At 39.4% G+C, this 19,541-nt stretch overlaps 4 protein-coding genes across 12 annotated transcripts in view; 1 reads left to right on the top strand and 3 right to left on the bottom strand.

Moving 5' to 3' along the window:
- Nucleotides 1-437, bottom strand: part of ttc4 (tetratricopeptide repeat domain 4) — a 37,956-nt gene extending 37,519 nt beyond the window's left edge. Inside the window, exon 1 of one of the 2 annotated variants that reach the window (XM_071486207.1) lies at nucleotides 147-437. In XM_071486207.1, the coding sequence (XP_071342308.1) occupies nucleotides 147-257 (111 nt within the window). In that variant the 5' untranslated portion in view covers nucleotides 258-437. The remainder of the gene's footprint in view (nucleotides 1-146) is intronic. The other variant, XM_071486206.1, reaches the window with a different exon arrangement.
- Nucleotides 438-1,211: 774 nt separating this feature from the next.
- Nucleotides 1,212-5,880, bottom strand: pars2 (prolyl-tRNA synthetase 2, mitochondrial). Its single transcript, XM_071486205.1, has 4 exons — nucleotides 5,054-5,880; nucleotides 3,618-3,962; nucleotides 2,477-2,722; nucleotides 1,212-2,391 (listed from the first exon to the last, which is right to left on the bottom strand). The coding sequence occupies exons 2-4, from the start codon at nucleotides 3,939-3,941 to the stop codon at nucleotides 1,510-1,512; spliced, it is 1,452 nt and encodes a 483-aa protein (XP_071342306.1). The 5' UTR covers nucleotides 3,942-3,962; nucleotides 5,054-5,880; the 3' UTR covers nucleotides 1,212-1,509.
- A 3,713-nt stretch (nucleotides 5,881-9,593) lies between these two features.
- Nucleotides 9,594-13,125, top strand: insl5a (insulin-like 5a). Its single transcript, XM_071486208.1, has 2 exons — nucleotides 9,594-10,898; nucleotides 12,391-13,125. Exons 1-2 carry the CDS (start codon nucleotides 10,727-10,729, stop codon nucleotides 12,543-12,545), a joined length of 327 nt encoding a protein of 108 aa, XP_071342309.1. The 5' UTR covers nucleotides 9,594-10,726; the 3' UTR covers nucleotides 12,546-13,125.
- Nucleotides 13,126-13,497: 372 nt separating this feature from the next.
- Nucleotides 13,498-19,541, bottom strand: part of sgip1a (SH3GL interacting endocytic adaptor 1a) — a 75,212-nt gene continuing 69,168 nt past the window's right edge. For all 8 annotated transcript variants that reach the window (XM_071486192.1, XM_071486191.1, XM_071486198.1 and 5 more), the window contains 2 exons: nucleotides 18,606-18,770; nucleotides 13,498-17,534 (listed from right to left, as the gene is read on the bottom strand). In XM_071486192.1, the coding sequence (XP_071342293.1) occupies nucleotides 17,512-17,534; nucleotides 18,606-18,770 (188 nt within the window). In that variant the 3' untranslated portion in view covers nucleotides 13,498-17,511. The remainder of the gene's footprint in view (nucleotides 17,535-18,605; nucleotides 18,771-19,541) is intronic.

Genomic DNA, 19,541 nt, shown 5'->3' on the forward strand with positions numbered 1-19,541 from the left:
CAGGTCACTGCGGCTGGACAGAAACGTTGCCTCGTAGCTCGCCGGCTAACGACGGCAACGACACTGAAGTTGTAACAGCACATTTGACATGGAAATAACTTTCTGGCTAAAGTTGACAGCCGATAGATTCTACATGTTAGGGTCACCTCTTCCCAGCTGTCTTCGCTGAAGCCATGTTTATATCTCTGGGTCTTAAATTTGTCCATAAACTCGTCCATGCCGTCGTCGCTGTCGGCTTGCCCCGCCGGAGACGCCATTTCTGCCAAAATCTCGCTTTAGTTGTTTAAAAATCTTAAATCAACTATGAAATGAGGTTGAACTGCTCCTAACACATCACACCTATTCGCGTTACTTATTGTACAATTTATCCAGCTCCTTGTTTACACATGTGCACAGTCGGTACTACACAGATAGCGCTCCGTGCAAAAACACAGTCCTGTTAAAATTCGTTCCGTTTCCCTCTAGATATTGAATATGAAATTTTATAATCAAACCTATAACTGAACGTTTACTTTAGCCTGGTGAAGAGCAGTTTAAAGGTAAAACCTACTTATTCCACCTTAATAATAACTACAGTATCTACACTGGTTCGCAGGTGAGATTTTTCATACAAAATGTGATTAATTCAACAAATATGAAACAGATTGAACTCCCCATCAGAATGAACAGTAGTTGAAATCAACGTTGACCAGCAACTTTCAGGAACAACGATGGCAATTTAGATAAAATGTGACTTTTTAATGACTTTTTAGCTCTGTAACGGTGATTGTGCTTTCACAAAAAACACAATTCTGAATGCAGGACTTTTACTTGCGATGTATTTTTTTATGAAAGAAAGAAAAAGACCAGTATCAGAGAAGAGGAGCAGACTTCTAATGTTATCCTTTTGGCCAACAGAGGGGGCTGGCTGCTTCATATCAGTCTATCAGATGTATTCTAAGACCAGCTGGTCTTAGAATACATCCATGGTCTGCTTGCCTAATTTTAGATAAACTGGATGTAAACTGTAACTGCCGTTAAAAAAAAAAAAAAAACTTGACCAGAAACTAGCATCTCAATTGGATGTGATCAGTCCGATCTAATAGTGTAGCCTACTATTAATAAAGATCAGACAGGAAAGACAAGAGAGTGAGTACTATGGCAGCATTTGTATGTTACAGATGCAAGTGCATATTAAAGCACAATACCTAATGACCATTATTTTTGTGACATCTGTGGATTTATGTTTTTATTGGTACAGAAACAAAAAGGCCACAAAACAGCAAACCGGCGACGTTCTTACATCATGGAAACAAAATGTAATCCCATATCCTAAGGTTCATTACAAAGCTTTTGTTGTGACAGTAACTTATAGAACCAGGAAAAAAGCCTTCCCATCCCCTCACTAACATAAGACAAAATGTACAAAACTTGTTTTCCCACCACCTTATTGATACACATTTTTTGCTTGCTACACAATATACACAAACATTAAATAAAAACACCTATTTCCACATTCAGAGTCGTAATTCATACAGTTTCCACTCTTCTCAGTAGATCTAATAATCCATCTTCACCGAGAAACATCGTCTCACCTGTCTGCTGACAGATCACCTCAAACCTGGGTGTTTCCTCTAAAGCGCCCTGTCCTACTACAATAACGTACGGGTAGCCCAGTCTGCTGGCATCCTTCAGTCTCTTTCCAATGGTCATCTGTGTGCGGTCATCAAGGACTACTTCACCTCTCAAATGAGGCAGCGCCTCTCCCAAAGTGTGAACCAGGTTGTCAGCTAAGACTGCCACCTCATCCATTTTACTGCCCTTCTTTGGCGGTAAAACACAAACCTGGTAAGGGGCGAGAAGCCCTGGCCAGCGGATCCCCTCCTCTGTTGACAATACCTCAATGGCTGCAGCAAGAATACGGGTTACTCCAAGACCAAAGCAGCCCATTTCAGCTATACTAGGCTTGTTCTGGGCATTACTGAAGGAGGCATTGAATACTTGAGAGTACTTTTTCCCTAGGTAAAAGGTGTGGCCGACCTCTATACCCTTTGACTCTACCAGTGTGCCTGTTTTACACTGTGGGCAGTCAGTTCTGTCTGATGACATGGTCTCTACATTAGCAGAGAAAGAGCAGTTCCCACAGACCAGAAGCCTGTCCTCACCGATGTCTGCAGGCAGCTGGAACTCATGGGAGAGTTTACCGCCGATATTCCCCGTGTCTGCCTGCACCTGAACGCAGCGCAGGCCGAGCCGGGCAAAGAGCCGGGTGTATGCTTGGCACACAGATTCATAGGTCTGGCGAGCTGCTTCTTCGCTCACATCAAATGAGTACATGTCCTTCATGTAGAACTCCCTCCCTCGAAGAAGACCAAACCTCGGCTTCGGTTCATCCCGGAATTTGCGAGTAATCTGTTTTATAAAAATGAAATCTTGATGTAAAACTGCAGTTTACAGCAACAAGTACACTGGTGATAATAACAGGTTGAACTTTTACCTGATAAAGGAGCAGAGGGAGCTGTCTGTAGGAGAGGTTTGCCTGATGAGCAACCAGAGTCGTCACCGCCTCCTCATGCGTGGGACCCAAACAGTAGTCGATCCCATGGCGGTCTTTCAGACGGAGCAGCTCCTTTCCCATCAAGTCCCAGCGCTCGCTGGTTTTCCAGAGATCAGCCGAGCACAAGCTGGGCATGTCCACCTTCTGCCCACCGATCCCCTGCATCTCTTGGTCAATCACTCTCACCTTTTGAGTAAAGACAGCAGCTCTTGCGTTTTATGGAACCAAAATGAGAACATATACTCATCCTCACACCCTAGTTCATCCCACATATGTTCTAAAGCTGTGGTTTCCAGGTCAGAGGATAAATGTCTGGGGCCACATGATGATTAACAGGATATAAAACCAGAAAAACGTATTTCTGCAACACAAAACTGTTTTTCAGTCATGGTTCTGATCTTTTTTTTTTTTTTTATGCATTGATTAATGGATAAAGGTAACTACTTGGGCCACTGAAAATTGTGTTAATAAATTAATCTGAAGAGGAAAATTACTCTTCGGCTAACTGTTCACAATCTGTAGACATAACTTGTTACAAGGGGCCAAAAAAAGACAATTGCTTTGTTTTGAAGGGTCAACAGCCAGACAGTTTGGGAACCTCTGCTCTAATTTATAGTCATGGATGACTGTCAGACATATTGTGAGCTCCTATTAACCTGTCATAGACCAAATGCACCATATGCATATGGTTTATTTTCTTAATCCTTTTATTTGGATCCCTGTTAGCTCCTCGAAGAAGTAGAAATAAATAAGCAACAATTAAACAGATGTTATTTAGTGTCAATGAAAGAGAGAAAGTCATCAAAATCCAATTAGAAAAGCAACTGTAAACAATACAAATGAATCTCCAAATTCTCCAAAAGAAAAACATACCAAATATAATAAGATACAATATTATCATGAATTAGTCTCTGAATCAGTTCAGTTCACCTTTTGATCTGTCTTGTATTGCGGGGACACATATTCATGTCAGAAGAAGCTCTATAGAGAATCGTTCTTGTGGACATGGCACCACGAGATGACCCATGGTGACTTATTGGAGCTGAATCATTCCCATGACAAAATCAATATGTTGTCTCACCAGCTTCTCCATGGAGCGGACGGTGGCAGGAAGGTAGTAGTAACACCCGGGGTTGGACGGATGGATGAGCCCAGCCTGCTGCATGAGCCTCTGACTCTTACAGGTCATCTCTCCTTGCAGTCGGCTCTCCTGCCCCACGTCACGCAGGCTTGACGGCTGGTAGAGACGTGACACCAGGAGGGTGGGTCTGACATGTCTGGAGTGAGCGGAGGCAGGAGCTGTGGTGTGGTCAGCACAGCCTGAATGGTTCCTCTTTGGAAGAATTGGGGTTCTGCGAAGGCGCTGGAGGACTCTCGGCCAAACCTGATGCATGACAGGCTCCATGATAGATCCAGATGAAGTGCTCTGTTAGAGAACAGATCAAACAAGAGCTGAGCTGGAACAATTTGTCGATCAACAGAATCTTAATCCACAACTGTTAAATGCTAATTCTTTTTAATGTCCTGCAATAAATCCTACCTTCATGAAGGTTATAATGTTTAGTTTGTGTTGAAACTGTTTTATAGAGGCTTTAAATCAACATTTCTTTACATTTTACCCTTACCTCATTGACATAAATGGAGAGGACAAAATAAGAGATAAACCCAGCAGTACAGTAAAACACAATTCAACAGCACCACTACATCCTCCAAAATAACCACACGGTTGTATCAGCACCTCTCTAAAACAGTTTCAACAGAAACTTAACATTAATAACTTCATCAAGGGAGGATTTGGGCGGTTGGTTGAACAAGACAAGTATTTTGGAGACATCATTTTGGGCTTAGAGAAAACAGGAAGGGCATTTTCCTCTTTGCTCTTTAATTGTTATGTAAGGGGTATGAAAATAATGGTTTGTTACAGTAAAAATCAGTGGTGCAAAGTTAACGCATTTACTCCAGTAATGTACTAACGTATAAATATGGGGTACTTTACCTATATTTTTCATTTATGCAATTTTAAACTTTTACAACAGAGTGAACTAGGACATTCTGCATGAAGTACTTCAGTTTTTATACTGAAGTGCATTTTTGTGATATGAATACACTTTTATAGGATAAATAGGATTTGAACTCCTTTATATATAATGGATTATTTAACATTAAGACATAACTACTCCTTCTACTTAAGTGAAAGATCCAAATGACTCCCTCACCACAGAGACAAATGCACATTATCTGTAGGAAGTGCTGACTTATAGGAAACTACAGTAAATTGTAGTCCCAGCATGCAACTGCAAACAGGTTGAGTCAAGGTCGTCACGACTCAGTAACGTCCTGCAGGTCTCAGTCCAGTCCTCTGAGCTATCCACAGATGTGCTAAATGAATGCACTGGATGTAGCGGGATGGAGGAAATGACTGACGGTGCAGAGACGCATGTTGGCAGATCCGGACGGTCAGTGTCGATGACTAAGGTTTGTTTCCTCAGTTGCAACCTGCGGACTAGTGAGACTCACCTTGAAGTCGATAACTACTTTCTGTTGTTCCGAGTAGATGATCTGAGTAACTGCGCAAAAAGTGGCATCTCTATAAAGTTGACAAGCTGCGGAACATCCAAGGTCCCTCCCTGGTCATGACACCATGCTGCTGTCTTCCTCCGCCGCGGAGGGATACTCGAGGCTTTTAGGTCGCCACCTGCAGGACTGGAGGAGTCTGTTACGCTGTGGACTAAAGCATGAACCTCTTCTTTTAATCTGTATATGTTTACATTTTGGAAAATTAAGAGCGCAGATATATATATATATATATTTTACACACTCTTTCTCTCTAGAACTAGATTTGTACAGATGTTAATGTTCACACACTGCTGCTGCGACAAGTGTAAGAATCTGTCCTCTGGTGATTTTATTGGCATTGCACTTACAGTCTTCTGCCTCCCACAATGCAACAGGATTGTTGAGATTTTGGAAGACAGCATGTCCTGGAGTTGCATTTTGAAAACAGTAACAATTTCCATTGAAGTCCAACTCAGCTGTATATGGTCATGAACTGTCAATTCTGGCTTGAAAACAGGATGCATTTATTGTGAAAGGAAAAGGCAGATGCAGTGGAGGGGAAAAAGGATGAAGGTTCAATGGCCTGAAAACACATTTAATGAGCCATTTTGTATTGGTGTTACACCTCCTCACAGATTTGTGTATTTACATACCTGTTATATAGAAATGTCTACAAAATACTGTGTTTACATAACCATATTTGCACAGGTTTGTCAGTGAACCTATTCCTCCCTTTTCCCACCTTTGTTGACGGATTATTTCATGTAATATGACGAAGGACAGAACGTTTCCATCGAATTAATTTACAGTCAGTGATCCAAATGTTAACAAAAGTGTAACCTCAAAACCTGGAACCTGCAACGCCCAAATTCAAAGTCTTTTTATACTGAGATTACAACAACACAGGCAAAGGTTTTAATGCTTTAATGCTGTTACATAAATAATGTTTGTAAACACAGAAATAAAATAGACCAACATTTTCACAATGATTTGTTGAGAAACATACAAAATGTTGTGTGATATTTATGTAACAGTTATATTTTAACATTTACCAGTCAAGGTATCAGATGCTTCAAGTAAAAATACTCATCCAAGAATTTAAAAATTGTATTGTAATGTAGTAGTTACACAGTTTGCAATGTGAAACCATCACTGCAGTAAAGAGCTAATATTTCATTTCAACTAGTGTAACATTGAAAAATCTATTTTTTACAGTAAACTGCAAAATCCAATGACATTATCCAAAAAATTGCAGCAGTACACATCATTTAAAAAATATTCCTCTCCCCTTTTTTGCTTGCCCAAATGAAAGGTTGGTTTACTTTTCCCTCACACACACACACACACACACACACACACACACATCTCCTGAAACCCTGACCAAATCATTGTGCACTTTGCAGCTGATGTTACAATGATGTCCCTGCTGTTTGCTTCAGAGGCAGACTGTGTCGGGGACAGTGATGGAGAAGTGATGCCTATCAGCTCAGGAATATCAGTGTGGGAGAGTGCAGTAAGGCACTGAGAAAATGGATGGCCTCCATATCAGCTTTAATAACTCTTCTTATTGAAATGTCCCTGCTCTCTGGTAGTTTTAAAGGTGAAATAGCGCTGCTTTCTGTTTTGCTCGCCTTTGCTTTCATTGTTTACCTTGTGTGTTTTGTTTTTTTTTTTTTGTCAGGCACTTTGCGACCTTTCAGAAAATATGGTTTAATTTTAGTTACCATCAGTCAGTGCTGGGTAAAATATTTGATACTCTGTTTTAACAATTGACGAGTTTTTATTGAACATACTATACTATCACATAATCTTTGCCTTTTGTTGACATTATACTGTACCGCAGTCTGCGTTAATGCACTTTTGCCGGCTTTATAGCATTTTATGCCAGCAATTTTACACCATTATTCCCTCAGTCAGTCAATGACACACAGACACCTGATGGCTGGCTCACATGGCAAACACGGCTGAGTGTCTCTCTGGCTCTTGTCTCTCAGGTGGACACTGTGGAGGACAGCGCTCAGTCTGCAGGGTTCAGATAGATTGAAGATGCACACACTGATGTATTCGCGAGCCAATTAGGTTTGTGCCTGTTTTATCCATTTATCTGGTGGCTCTTGTCGTAAGGTTTGGTTCTCAGAGAAATGGGCGACTGAATGTCTCCTTGAGATACAAACAATCTCATTAGGAAGGATTTTATCTGCATACATCACATCTGCCTGTTTGGCTTTATACTGAATATGGAGTTAAAATTGTTATTATGAAGACTTACCAGTAGTTCAAGGTTTTTGGGGATTGTAGTGTTGAAATATATACTGTACACAGGCAAGTATATACATTAGCCAAGAGAGGAGGTCATTGGTGGAAGAAGTTCTCAGATCAGATTAAGTAAATATAACTATACTACAGTTAGAAATTCTCCGTTAAAAGTAAAAGTCTTGCATTTAAAATTTTACATTAGTAAGTACACAATAATTCACAAAAATACTTAAGGCAAGGACAAAAATGTCACACTTAAGAACGACATATATTATATTATTGCATTATTGATGCATTAACATGTAAGCATCATTTAAATCTTGCAGCTTGTGAAGGTGGGGGTAAAACACATTGTATATTTAAATGCACCAGAAGCTATTTGAAAATACAAACAGTCAAAATGCATACAGATTAAATGCAGTAGGTGATAATCTTACATATATGATTACACCCATACATGATTGTTAAACATGTCATTACAAAGCAATGGGCCTTAGGGTGCTGCTGTAACAGTTTCCTCTCTTTGGAACCTGGCTGAAAAAAATGTTTTCTCCCATTCAGAGCATTAGTGAGGCCTCACACTGGTTTTTGGGAAATAAGGCCTGGTCAGTTTCACTATGAAGGTGTTAGATTGGTTTGAGGTCAGGGCTCTGTACAGGCCATTCAAGTTCTCCCACACCAAATTGGGAAGACCATTTCTTTATGGACCTCACTTCATGCAAGAGGGCACTCTCACGCGGACACAGGAAGGGGCCTTCCCCAAACTGTTGGACGCTCACTAGTGTCTGAAATCGAACTGTATGATGTACCATTAAGGTTTCCCCCTTAATGGTAACAAATGATCCTCGTCCAAACCACAAAAGACACGCATATGACAGAAGGTCACAAGGTGTTCGTATATTTTTGGCAGTGTTGTTTATTGATGTGAAAAACGATCCTCACCCACAGTCACTGATTTTCAATTGCCAAATAAACTCTGTTGCAGTCATAGTCTCAAACGGTTTGAATCGTGAAAAGAAAAAACATGTCGGAGCTTTGTAATTTGATAGAAGCTAATAACTGTCCATCATGATGGGAGGAAACCACTGACAATATATCCTTCACCTTGGTGACTCATTTAGGGCCATTCGGGGTCATCATAATCTCGGTCATCTTCGTCTCTCCAGGTCTGTGAGACAGTAATCAGAGCAGTCTGACAAAGCTGAGATCATTATGACCAAAGAAGTGGTAGCTGTGATTACAGCTCGTTAGCTCTGCACATATGAGATGTGTGGGAGCTGCAGTTGTCTGATGTTAACAAAATAACTGGGAACATCTGATTGAACTTATTCATATCTTATTCAGAACATTTGAAAACATACACCAGTGCTTAACAACATTCTACAATGGTGAAACTCACCTTTTGTTACCCATTGAAATTCTTAAAATCCAGCATTTAAAGTCATATCTGTTTAGATTAGAACTAGGACAAAGACCTAATATCATGTTACAGCTTTTCAGAAAGGTAACAGAAACCAGAACATAAAGGACCTTTGCTGGATTCTCTGTTGTCATTCATAGTTTGCTGAGATAATGTTTGGAGTTGGAGCAGGATTATAATGGTTGCAAACAAGTTAGCCAGCCAGCACATCCAGGCAAAATTATTAAGCCTGAGGCTGCTGATGAAGCATGATGAACACACCTTACTGGCTTGTTTTGGAGCTTTTGTCCATATTACATTTGCAGAGTTATCATGGAGATTAATCTGTTGACAGTGAATGAGTAAATTTCCTATCACGGTATCAGGCATACAACTATGCTGAGCCTGCGTGGGCTCACAGGACTGCACATTAATAAAGCCATGCTGCTTGCATATTTACATGTACAAAAAAACAACAACAAACAATTTAATATTAATCCTGGAGAAACCAGAATACACTGCGTATTAGTTAAATAGTGCATCTTGCCTGACATGCGAACTCAGCAGCTTCCTCTGAGTGTGATACTGTTGAAAAGCTTTGTCTATTTTGTATATTACTATTTGAAACATGAAGAATGGATTTTCATGCTTAATGTTATGTTTATCTTTCACATATGTTTATGTTTAGCTAGTCTTGGTCTTTGAACTATTGCAGGTTAAAAACAAAGGGTGATCGACCCATTGTAGTACTGGCTCCTCAGCTCTGGAACAGCCTCCCACTCAGCATCAGGTCAGGTGGCTCTGCTGCTGCCTTAAGGATCATTTTAAAATTTGATTTTTTTTTAGCATAACTTTTCCTAACAGCTAATAGAGTACACTTCTGTGAACCTGGTTTTTCATTGAGAGTTTGTGTGTGTGTGTATGTGTGTGTCTGTTGATTTTGTGAAAATTTTCTCACCTGAAAAACACTTCATGCTTATTGCTCAAAATAATAATAATAATGATAATACTAATAATTTATTGACAATAAGAAAGATATACTTAGATCACCAATGCAGAATCTCTCCATTATGCAAATGTACAAGTGTTCGAACTGGAAAACAACAAAGGTTGTTAATATACTTCCAATAGCCAGGATATATTCCATTAATGTACATGTCCCTAACCACCTCAGCTATGACCTTACAGGAAAATGCTTGTTAGCTCCCAAAAAAGGTTTCTGCCAGCATACAGAATGTCCAACTAAAGATAATATAATTTCATAGACATCCTAAATAGAGACCTCCACCGTCAATGATCGGGCTGAAATGTCGTGCTGAGTATCATCATCAGCCCCGTAATGACCTGCATTATGGACGGTCAACATTGACATTTTAACTCTCATATGGCCCAAACTGCTGTAAAGTGAAAGGCAACCAGGCCATCAGAGTGTTGTAAACAGATGAAACATCTGTTTGACTGCAGGGGGAATCACTCTGCATCACTTAATTAGCCATGCAGTGTAGTGAAGGTCGGTGCAATCACGTAATCACAAAGAGGCTGAGGAGGATCCTCCTCATCTAATGTGATTGTCAGTTGAGGGTTGTAAAGGACTGATGGTCGTCACTCTCTCAGACGACTAAAAATGGTGACAGAGGAGATGACCGGAAACATAAAACGACTTGGCTGTCATGACATGAGTGAGGACTGTGTGTGTGTGTGATTGGGATGGGCTAAGTACCAGTTAGAGGGAGGTGGAGAGATACTCAGCATTGTTGAACTGAAAGGTGGATGCTATATAATGCCGGGAGATGTAAGCAGTGGATCAACGATCAGTCCAGTTGTGCTGCAGCCTCCTAGAGAGAAGAGTCTAAGACAGCTGGGAAGATAAACAGACAGAGAAACAGCTCAGGAGAGAAGAGCTGCGTGGTGGTTTCTGAAAGCAAACTAACCAGACCAACCCAGAGACAAACCTCTGTATAGACACTCAGGTATCCAGTATGCGGGCTGTGGTGTTTTTGCCTCTGCTCTTGTGTGCAGTGGTGTGTGTGGACCAGGTGAGAGCAGAGGTGAAGGCAGTGAAGTTGTGCGGTCGAGAGTTCCTGAGGGCTGTCGTCTACACCTGCGGAGGCTCCCGCTGGAGGAGACTCCTCACTGAGTCAGACATGGACGGTGAGACAACTTCTGTTCTTTTATTCTGAAAATTAGAAGAGTCCAAAATCTTTTTAAATTAAAAAAAAAATCATCACAGTAATTTTGGTTCAGGAGTAACCTTAATAGGTGTGTATAAAAAAGAATCATGCTGTTAAGCACTTGTGTGGATTTTTGTTTCTGTGTGGATTTATGCTTGAATTCAGTCCTATTTTGTGGTAGATGTGCTGCACGCCACACTGTTACCTACACACTGTTCCTACTAAGTTTGATTATTATTATGTTTTCTACTCCTTTCTCAGGTCTCTCTGAGATTTCAATGAGAAAAAATATCTCTTAACATACAGTTTCCCTTTAAGTTGCTTTAAGTTTGTTGAAAATCGTCTTATTCCACCCTCTGACAGTATTGCATATATATTGTGTATTAGCTTGTGTCAGCTCCTCATGTAAGATACTGTATATTAGGAGACATTTCCCAGCCTGAAATATTTGGTATGTTCTTAAACTTTGAGATCTTAAACTTCTCTGCTTGAATTCAAATTCAGCTCTGCAGTTTGAACAATGTTTGACCACATATAGTTTGTAAAATGTAAAATGGAAAGGATAAGAAGAAACTGAGACATTGTGTGATATTCCCACCAATGTTTTGCAAAAAATCTGCTAAAGTTAATGGTGAATCCTGCAGTTTGCATCCACCTTTTGTGGAATAATACTCTTTCTCACATTAAAGATGACCGTATCTGACCGAAATTGTTTTTTTTTTTTTTTTCTTTTTGACAATATCTCTCAGTCCTCTTGTGTTTTGGTTTTACTTTCTCTGACTCAGGCATCAAATTCTGAACTCATGAAGATGCTGAGTGCGTCTACTAGATTAACATTTATTACATGTCACATCTTATCCCCCAGCCTGAAACATAACCAGCTGTCAGAATAGAGAGGATTCATGTACGTGAAAGTTAGTGACCTGCAGCGCAACCTTCCTTCATACATGTACCATACACTGTAATGCTACCGATTCAGAGGCTGCGGCGGCCGTGCAGGCAGACAGGTGCCCCTGCACCGCGACACATTGTCTGCTGTTTGGGATTATTATGCCAGAGGCCACATTATCATGATTAAATGCTCGAGCAGTCTCTTCCCCGGGCAGCCACTCTCTTACTGTCACACACACACACAAACCCAGTTAGCCTATCAGTCGGGCTGATTAGAAAGAGCAGAGTGACACTGTAGAAGACAAATAGCACTGAGTTAATCTGCACAGTCATTTACAGTTTCCTTATTTAATGAGAATGTGGACATAAATTACAAAAGACAGATCTGAAAACAGTTGTTTATCCATTATTATAGGAAACAACTGTGAAAAAAGTAATACTATGATAATGAATATTACTATAGAATCATTTTCTTATTATACCTCTTCCACAGATATAGGAATTTATTTAGTGCCGGTCACATTACTACTGGTTAGAGACTGACAAGTCTCACTAGCATTTGTTGAATTTTGTTGTTCTAGGTTTGCCAACAGGGGAGCAGAGCAGCTTGGAGAGCCCCAGCAGCAGCAGCAGCAGCCTGGGCTCTGAGCTGACCAGACGAGACATGAATAACATACTGACCACCGTGTGCTGCCAGGTGGGCTGCAGGAAGAGCGACCTCACCTTCCTCTGCTGAGGATGACTCCCTCTCTCCTTCTCTCTCATTCTCCACGTGACCAAAATGACTGTTTCCTCCCATCTTGCCTTACTAGAAACCAAATCTGAACCGCAATGTTTTAAAAACAATATGATCACTGTATTGTATGTACAATAATGCTCATATCCACAACTGCCATTTTTCTAGTTGCTTTTGATATTTTGGTGCATTTTGATTTATTACTTTATCTTGTGCGGACTGTAGATGTGAATGTGGACCACTTGAGTATCTGAGAACATGTTTCTGAAAACCTGAGCTGGAAGACATGTGTCAACCATAAATACATATTTAATCATAGTGTAAATGAATCTATGAGAATTAAAAAACAAAACTAAGATGATGTAAGTGCACTCATGGATGGTATTCAAAGGTGCAAGACTGTATCCCTTCCTGCTCAGGTTCTCTATTTCAGTCTAGGCTTGTGTCCTGTATAAAGTGAGTATCCACAAGGTTGCAGGTTTGTAAAATTTCCATCACTGCTTCGATGTACTTATAGGGAACTTCAGCTGTATTCTATCATTTTGCTATTTTTGTCAAATAAATATATTCTTGCACAGGACTTACATTCTGTGAGGTGTGACATATTTTTGACATTACAGTCCTGAACCTTGCTTAGTTAATTTTTTGCAAACGTAGTGTTAATAAGATTATTTTTTTAAAAAAAGGAAAGGCATCATGATGGCCTCGGGCTCTGCTCAAAACCTGAGAGTAGGGACAACGTGGTGCTAGTGGGTCAACAGTGCAGGTGTTGAAATATTTCAGTCTGGACAAAAGTGGCAGACTGACAGACTGACATTATCATCCCTTGAACCAGCTGCTTGAGTGGCTAAAAAAGCCAAAGAATACACCGTTGTACTTTTTTGTATGTATTGACTAGAAAGACTAAATCACACAGAATTACATAGTATCAAGAAAACTGCAAACACAGGCATCCATTTAGAACTTTTATTGATTTTGGAAAGAAGCAAACTAAGTTTCTCAGTTCATCTTAGCATTGTTATGTACTGTACAAACAGCTTGCACATGTGTTTGAGGTTAACGGTACAGAACCAAAAAGCTTTCTGGCTTACAGCACACATAAACACACTCCCTGCTCTCTTCTCAACATTAATACAGGTAACTGACACTCAGCGCAACACGTCATTTCAGTACTATCATCATAGATGCCCCACCTTTTACTGCATGCTCTGCGTGCAATAATGAATTACTGCAGGACAAATTCCCCACAGACATGATGATCTGGAAAATATGAGTTTTGATCCTTTTTTTTTTTTTTTTTAATCAGGAGATACAAAGAATAATCAAGCAACCAGCAGACTGAGTTTGGTTTTGCCTTTCAAGCTGAAAGACCTGTAAACTGTAGCGTAGTGGTTATTTAAAACAGATGCATGATGGGGGATGTGCATGGTGGGAGTCTGTAGATAATGCTGTAGTGACTGTTGCACTGATAGCCTGAAGGTAACAACTTTCTCTCAGGCACGTTGATTCCTTCAGTCAACCTGATGGAAGACTAACATGACTGAAAGAAAATGTTACCAAACTAATGTATTACCAGGAGCTAAATGGCACCAATCATCATCGCCTCACTTTAACAGAATGCAACCTCAGTGTTCTCTTATACTGGATCTGCAAAACACACACAAAAATCTGGTCAAGAACAAGATTTGCATTTTATTTTTATTTTGACTGCATGACCCAGATCTGAATTTCATCAGTGGCCAAATAACCACATATTTTTAAAAACTATGTCCAATCAAAAGAACTACATCATTGAATGATTGATTGAACCATTGATGAGACTAATAGTTCTCTTGTCCTAAATCCAGACTACGATGCTTCTACATCAGCCCTGAAAGGACTATGATTGGTTGCATTTAGCAGAATGCTGACATACAGTACAGTACAGAGATCTTCAGCTACACTTCACACACGCTTTTTGTTCTTCATGTTGAGTGTCAGAGCATTCAGGAAGTTCAACATCATCAGCACAGTGTTTTTTTCACATTAAACAATATAATATTTTTTAATTTTTATCAGTTTTAAAAATATTCAGCTTATTCTCCTTAACAGAGGACTGACTGACATAAAATACAAAAAAAAAAAAAAAAAAAAAAAAAAGAAAAAAAAGAAAGCAAAGCATTTTGGTCGACTTAACCTCGCTCCACAACCTCATTCAGCTCTTGTCATCTCACAGAGACCGATTACGATTACGCAAAATAAAGCCATGGATTCGAGCGGGTTGGATGATCGGGGTGTGTTCATAATATCATCAGGGAGTTTAGGTACCACTGAGGTGAATGGAAACAGGTACGAGGCAGGTGAGAAGCTTAACTGATGACACATGGTCGAAGCTGAGGTGATAACTGTGTAGGTAGATGTGGGAACTGAGAATGTTTGTTTTATCACCATGAGGTGTGAATTAAAAAAAAAACAAACAAACAAAAAAAAAAAAAACAGACAAGCTGGTCCCAGTAAACAAATTCTGTTCCAGTAGTGGCACCATAGTCACCAAACTCCATTACTGTTGCTGAAGAAAACTGATTTGTTCTTGTCATAATTGTCTTGTTATTTATGGGAACAGTTCAGCATTTTGGTAAATATGTGTGTTTACTTCCTTGCCAGGAATTACATGAGAAGATGGACATTAATCTTATGTCTGGCTGTTGAATATGAAGGTATGCTTAGCTAAGTGTAAAGACTGGTGGTAGGGGGAGACAGCTAGCCTGACAACAGTTTGCAAGACTTAAGAGTCTGTGGTCATGCTAGCAACTCTGAGAGGCTGTACTTGGTAAAAGTATGCTAACGTTAGCATGCCAACATGCTCACAATGATAATGCCAACATGCTGATATGTGGCAGGTATAATATTTGCAATGTATATAGGTTTGGTGTTTTAACATGTTAATATTTGTTTGTCAGCTCTAGGTCAAGTATAGCTGAGGATGATGGGAATGTCATTAGTTTTGGATTAACTGAAAATATGACCTGCTATCACTAGAGGAGAAGTTAAGGGACCACCACAGTTATTTCAATACCATCCAATAGTTGTTGAGATATTTCAGTCTGGACCAAGATGGCTGGCCAACTGAACAACATTATTATCAAGGTTAAAAATCTACCTACCTGTGCCTCAAAAATTGATGTTACATTGCCCAGAAAACCATAACTTGTTGTTTTTTACACTTAGTTCTTTGTACAGATTAAACAACTGAGACACAGCCTACTCTGCCACTTAGTGAGCGTTAAAGGTGCTGGTGGGTGGAACCTTTGGACAGAGCTAGGTTAACTGTTCCCCCCTTGTTTCCAGTCTTTATGCTAAGCTAGGCTAACCATTGCCTTGCTCCAGTTTCCTATTTAACATACAGACATGAGACTGGTATTGATCCTCTCATCCAACTCCATCCAAAAGTATATTTCCCAAAATGTCAAATGGATGTGGACCTAGCCCATGGTATAGCTAACTCTACATTAACACTGCTTTCACAAAGCATAACACAGCATCCAGGAAGATATTTATCTTTTTCTTAAATTACCCCCACACCCATATATAGCTCAAATCTTCTGTTGCACTTGAGTTAAAAAATTATATCTGAAATAAATTCAAAAATTATACCTTATACTGTACACAGGTTACCCAACTACACAGATAACAAAAAAGAAGAGAGAGAATTCAAATATTTATACCTTTAAGGGTTCTGAGTTGTGTGATACCATTCAAATTCTATTCATATACAGACTCACATGTTTTATACAACAAATCATCGTCATCAATAAATAAAAATAGAATGCTGTCATGTACTCTGGAGTCTAACACTGCTGTCCTGGGAACAACAGAAAGGCTATCTGACAATACAAGGAAACACCAAACGCCCTTTAAGATATATATTATTAATTTAAAATGACACTTTGTACATTTTTTTTTGTTCTGACGGGAAAAAAACATATTTTTCTTATTTTGCAACCAGTACACTGATTCATCATTGCAGCTGCCTAACTTGCTAAAAACCTCTCCATGTGTGTATATTCCAGAGAAATAATATAACAGCTTGATTGACTGATCAGTGCATTTATATTAAAAAGAATGTGATCCAAAGTCATGAGACCCTGTAGTACCAGTAGGCGATGCATGAAAATCTTTTTTTTTTCTTTTTCTTTTTTGTAGTTACTTAATCTTGTCTTTCATCCAAACGCACATAAGCACCAGCGAGAAATATCATCTTCCATCTAACTGTTTGTGACAACATGTGCCAAACTGCATCAGTAAATGCATGTGATTGCTGGCCAAAGCCATGGAAAATGGCTGCCATCAGTGCGAGTCAGTGAGGAGAGCTGTCTCTGGCTTCAAGCCCCGATCCTACCAGAAGGATTATTTATGAAACTGTGATTTTCTTATGTGCTAATGAAGGTGTATAACTTGCTATGTATTGTCCTGGGCCCTGCTTCAGTTGTACTTACCCTAACTTTGGATGTGTCGGAGCTTGAGGTGTATGTCTGACCACAAAGATCTTACTCAAGGGTAAATTTACTGCCAAAATATTCTGGACTGGGGACAGCAAGCGTCATCCCGAGTTACAATCTTGCCGAAACTCTTTCTGTCCATGTCTTCAGTCAGGCAGCTGCAGTGAATCTTTTAAAAACACCACCAAACATTGACCAGAGGAGGATGGAGACAGAGGCACAGACTTTAGAGGGGGGGAGAACCCAGGTGTCTAACTGCAGCAATACAGATGTTATGAAATGAATACAAATACAATAATTACATGACCTAAAACAGTTCCACAATGCTATATGCAAGTTATACAATACTGCTGGGTAGGCTGCGGACCTGTTGTGTGGGTTCGGAAAAGGTTCATGGAGAGTCTGTCTGGTGTTGGTCTGTCCTCTGTTCTCGGTGTCAACCTCAGTCCACTGCTATTGTTTTGTTCAACAGTGCTCAGTAGCATGGGTTAGTTGTCAGCCAGGTATTTTCCTGGAAAACACCAATGAAATATTTAGGATATATTTTAGTCCATATATGACTCTTTTATAGATCTATTGAGGAGGGAGGGACATGAGACAAACAGCTGACTGAGGCAATTTAGGTATGTTAAACACCTATGCACCTGATTTCGCCAATTTGTGTCAAAAATTGATCTGTTTGGAGCCACAGCTCAATCAAATCAGAAATAAGACACTCCTCCATAACTTGCCTGACAATCATCATATTTTTTAACTTTTCTTGAGTATCAGTGTTATCCAGTGATAGATGTCTGTACTTCCATGGGCCAACAGGAACTGCTAATAACTTTGATATAATTGTAATGGTACTCGTTTGCACAATTTAAACAAATATGTGAATAAAAAAACAAAAAAAAAAACCAAACCCAGATATATTGTGATCTTCAGAGACAGTACAGTCCTCCGGGAAGTGCTTCATTATTTATTAAGAATGTATTATTACATAATAAAAGAGGTAAAAACTATGGACCTATAAACCAATAAATTCATGTAAAGCACAGTAAAACGTTTTGCAAGGATAAGCTATGAGAGTTGGCCTCACTAACTAAGAGTTTTTTATTTGTAAAAAAACAAAAATCAATGTTATCTATCATTAGTTTTCATTATCTTCACAAATATAGGTTAGTACTAAAACAACAGGCAATTTCATACAATGCTTGACTGATTTCCAATTAAATCGCAACATCAAAAATTAAGACTCCAATTGTAATTATTATTTATGATCTACTTTAAGAAACACTATATTATGCCTTGAACAACACATTAGCAATAAAATAGAGAATGATACACAGAGTTTAAAGTTTAAATTTCCGATTAACAAGAAAAGTTTTCAAAATGATGAAACTGATGACAACTGATGAAAAACTGGATTAATAATTCTTTTGTAATACTTATGTTCGTAAATTATTATGATTATGACTTTTTGGGTGGTTAATACTTCTACATACTTTAATACCATATGACAAAATTAGTTCCCATGTTAAAATGTCAGCGTAGGTTTGATGTACTGGAAGACCTGGTAGAATTGAACTGCTAAACTGACCTGCGGCAAACCTCTTCTTGATGAGAGAGAAGCGGTATCCTGGCCCAGCCAGTTCAATGTCACAGCCTGACAGGGTGCTGCCCTCACTGGTGAACTGCACCGCCAGTGGAGCTGGTTTACTGGGACCCTCTGTTAGCTGGAAGCGTGCTAACAATGATCCCACGCCTGAGGAAAGAGGGTGAGTTTAGAAAGACATCAGCAAGGTACAAGGAAAGATTTTAGGATGTTTCATAGACAGTGACGTGAGGATGAGACCCAGTACAAAATCGAAATTTAAATATAGACACTTTTGAAAGGTTTTTTGAACAGACAACAAAAGGATATATTGACTCAAAAATAAGAAATGCCGGCTGCAGCTCTAGATGACTACAAATATTGCTATATTTAACATTTGAGAGCAGGAACATGTTGTATCAAAGCCTGTTCAATGTCAAAATGTTCACCTGGCACAGATTTCAAGGAAGCACAGAATGAGATTCATTTGAAAAGAAAATTACCTTTAATCAGGGGGTCATCTTTTGTAAGAGGACATACAATGAGATACCATTCAAAGAGAATAACATTGCAAATTATCCATGTCCAAACGAAGGAGGGTTAAACTGATCATGTTTGAAAGAAAATTTAATAATCTTGTTTACTGTCCTTTTCCTGTTCAGCAGGTAAGCCCTGAAAGCTTTCTGCCAAGTACGAAATGAAACAGGCAAAGAAATTACAGAGCATCATGTGGTGTCAGTCAGGCCCAAACATGAAACTGTGAAATGTGTAAATATTTTGCTGAAGATGTGTTTGTAGACACACACAACCACAGTGCAGTGAGACGTCACAATAACAACGGTCATAAAATCAGGTTTGCTGAAATAACCATAATTCCATTTGCAGGCAGAAGGGGGCATCGTTTACTTCAGGATGAGCTGACAACCGTCTACAGCTCTGTCC

Source organism: Trachinotus anak, unplaced genomic scaffold (assembly GCF_046630095.1).
Source record: "Trachinotus anak isolate AG129_WGS33_773 ecotype Australia unplaced genomic scaffold, CSIRO_AGI_Tana_v1 ptg000010l, whole genome shotgun sequence".
In the NCBI taxonomy this organism is placed as follows: Eukaryota; Metazoa; Chordata; class Actinopteri; order Carangiformes; family Carangidae; genus Trachinotus; species Trachinotus anak.

Bases quoted from the DNA above. Each gene is read 5' to 3' on its own strand.
- pars2 (XM_071486205.1), bottom strand. From the start codon at position 3,941: ATGGAGCCTGTCATGCATCAGGTTTGGCCGAGAGTCCTCCAGCGCCTT. The intron at 2,723-3,617 runs GTGAGACAACAT...TTTACTCAAAAG, and splicing joins TCCGCTCCATGGAGAAGCTG to GTGAGAGTGATTGACCAAGA. The intron at 2,392-2,476 runs GTAAAAGTTCAA...TTTATAAAACAG, and splicing joins TCCCTCTGCTCCTTTATCAG to ATTACTCGCAAATTCCGGGA.
- insl5a (XM_071486208.1), top strand. From the start codon at position 10,727: ATGCGGGCTGTGGTGTTTTTGCCTCTGCTCTTGTGTGCAGTGGTGTGT. The intron at 10,899-12,390 runs GTGAGACAACTT...TTGTTGTTCTAG, and splicing joins CACTGAGTCAGACATGGACG to GTTTGCCAACAGGGGAGCAG.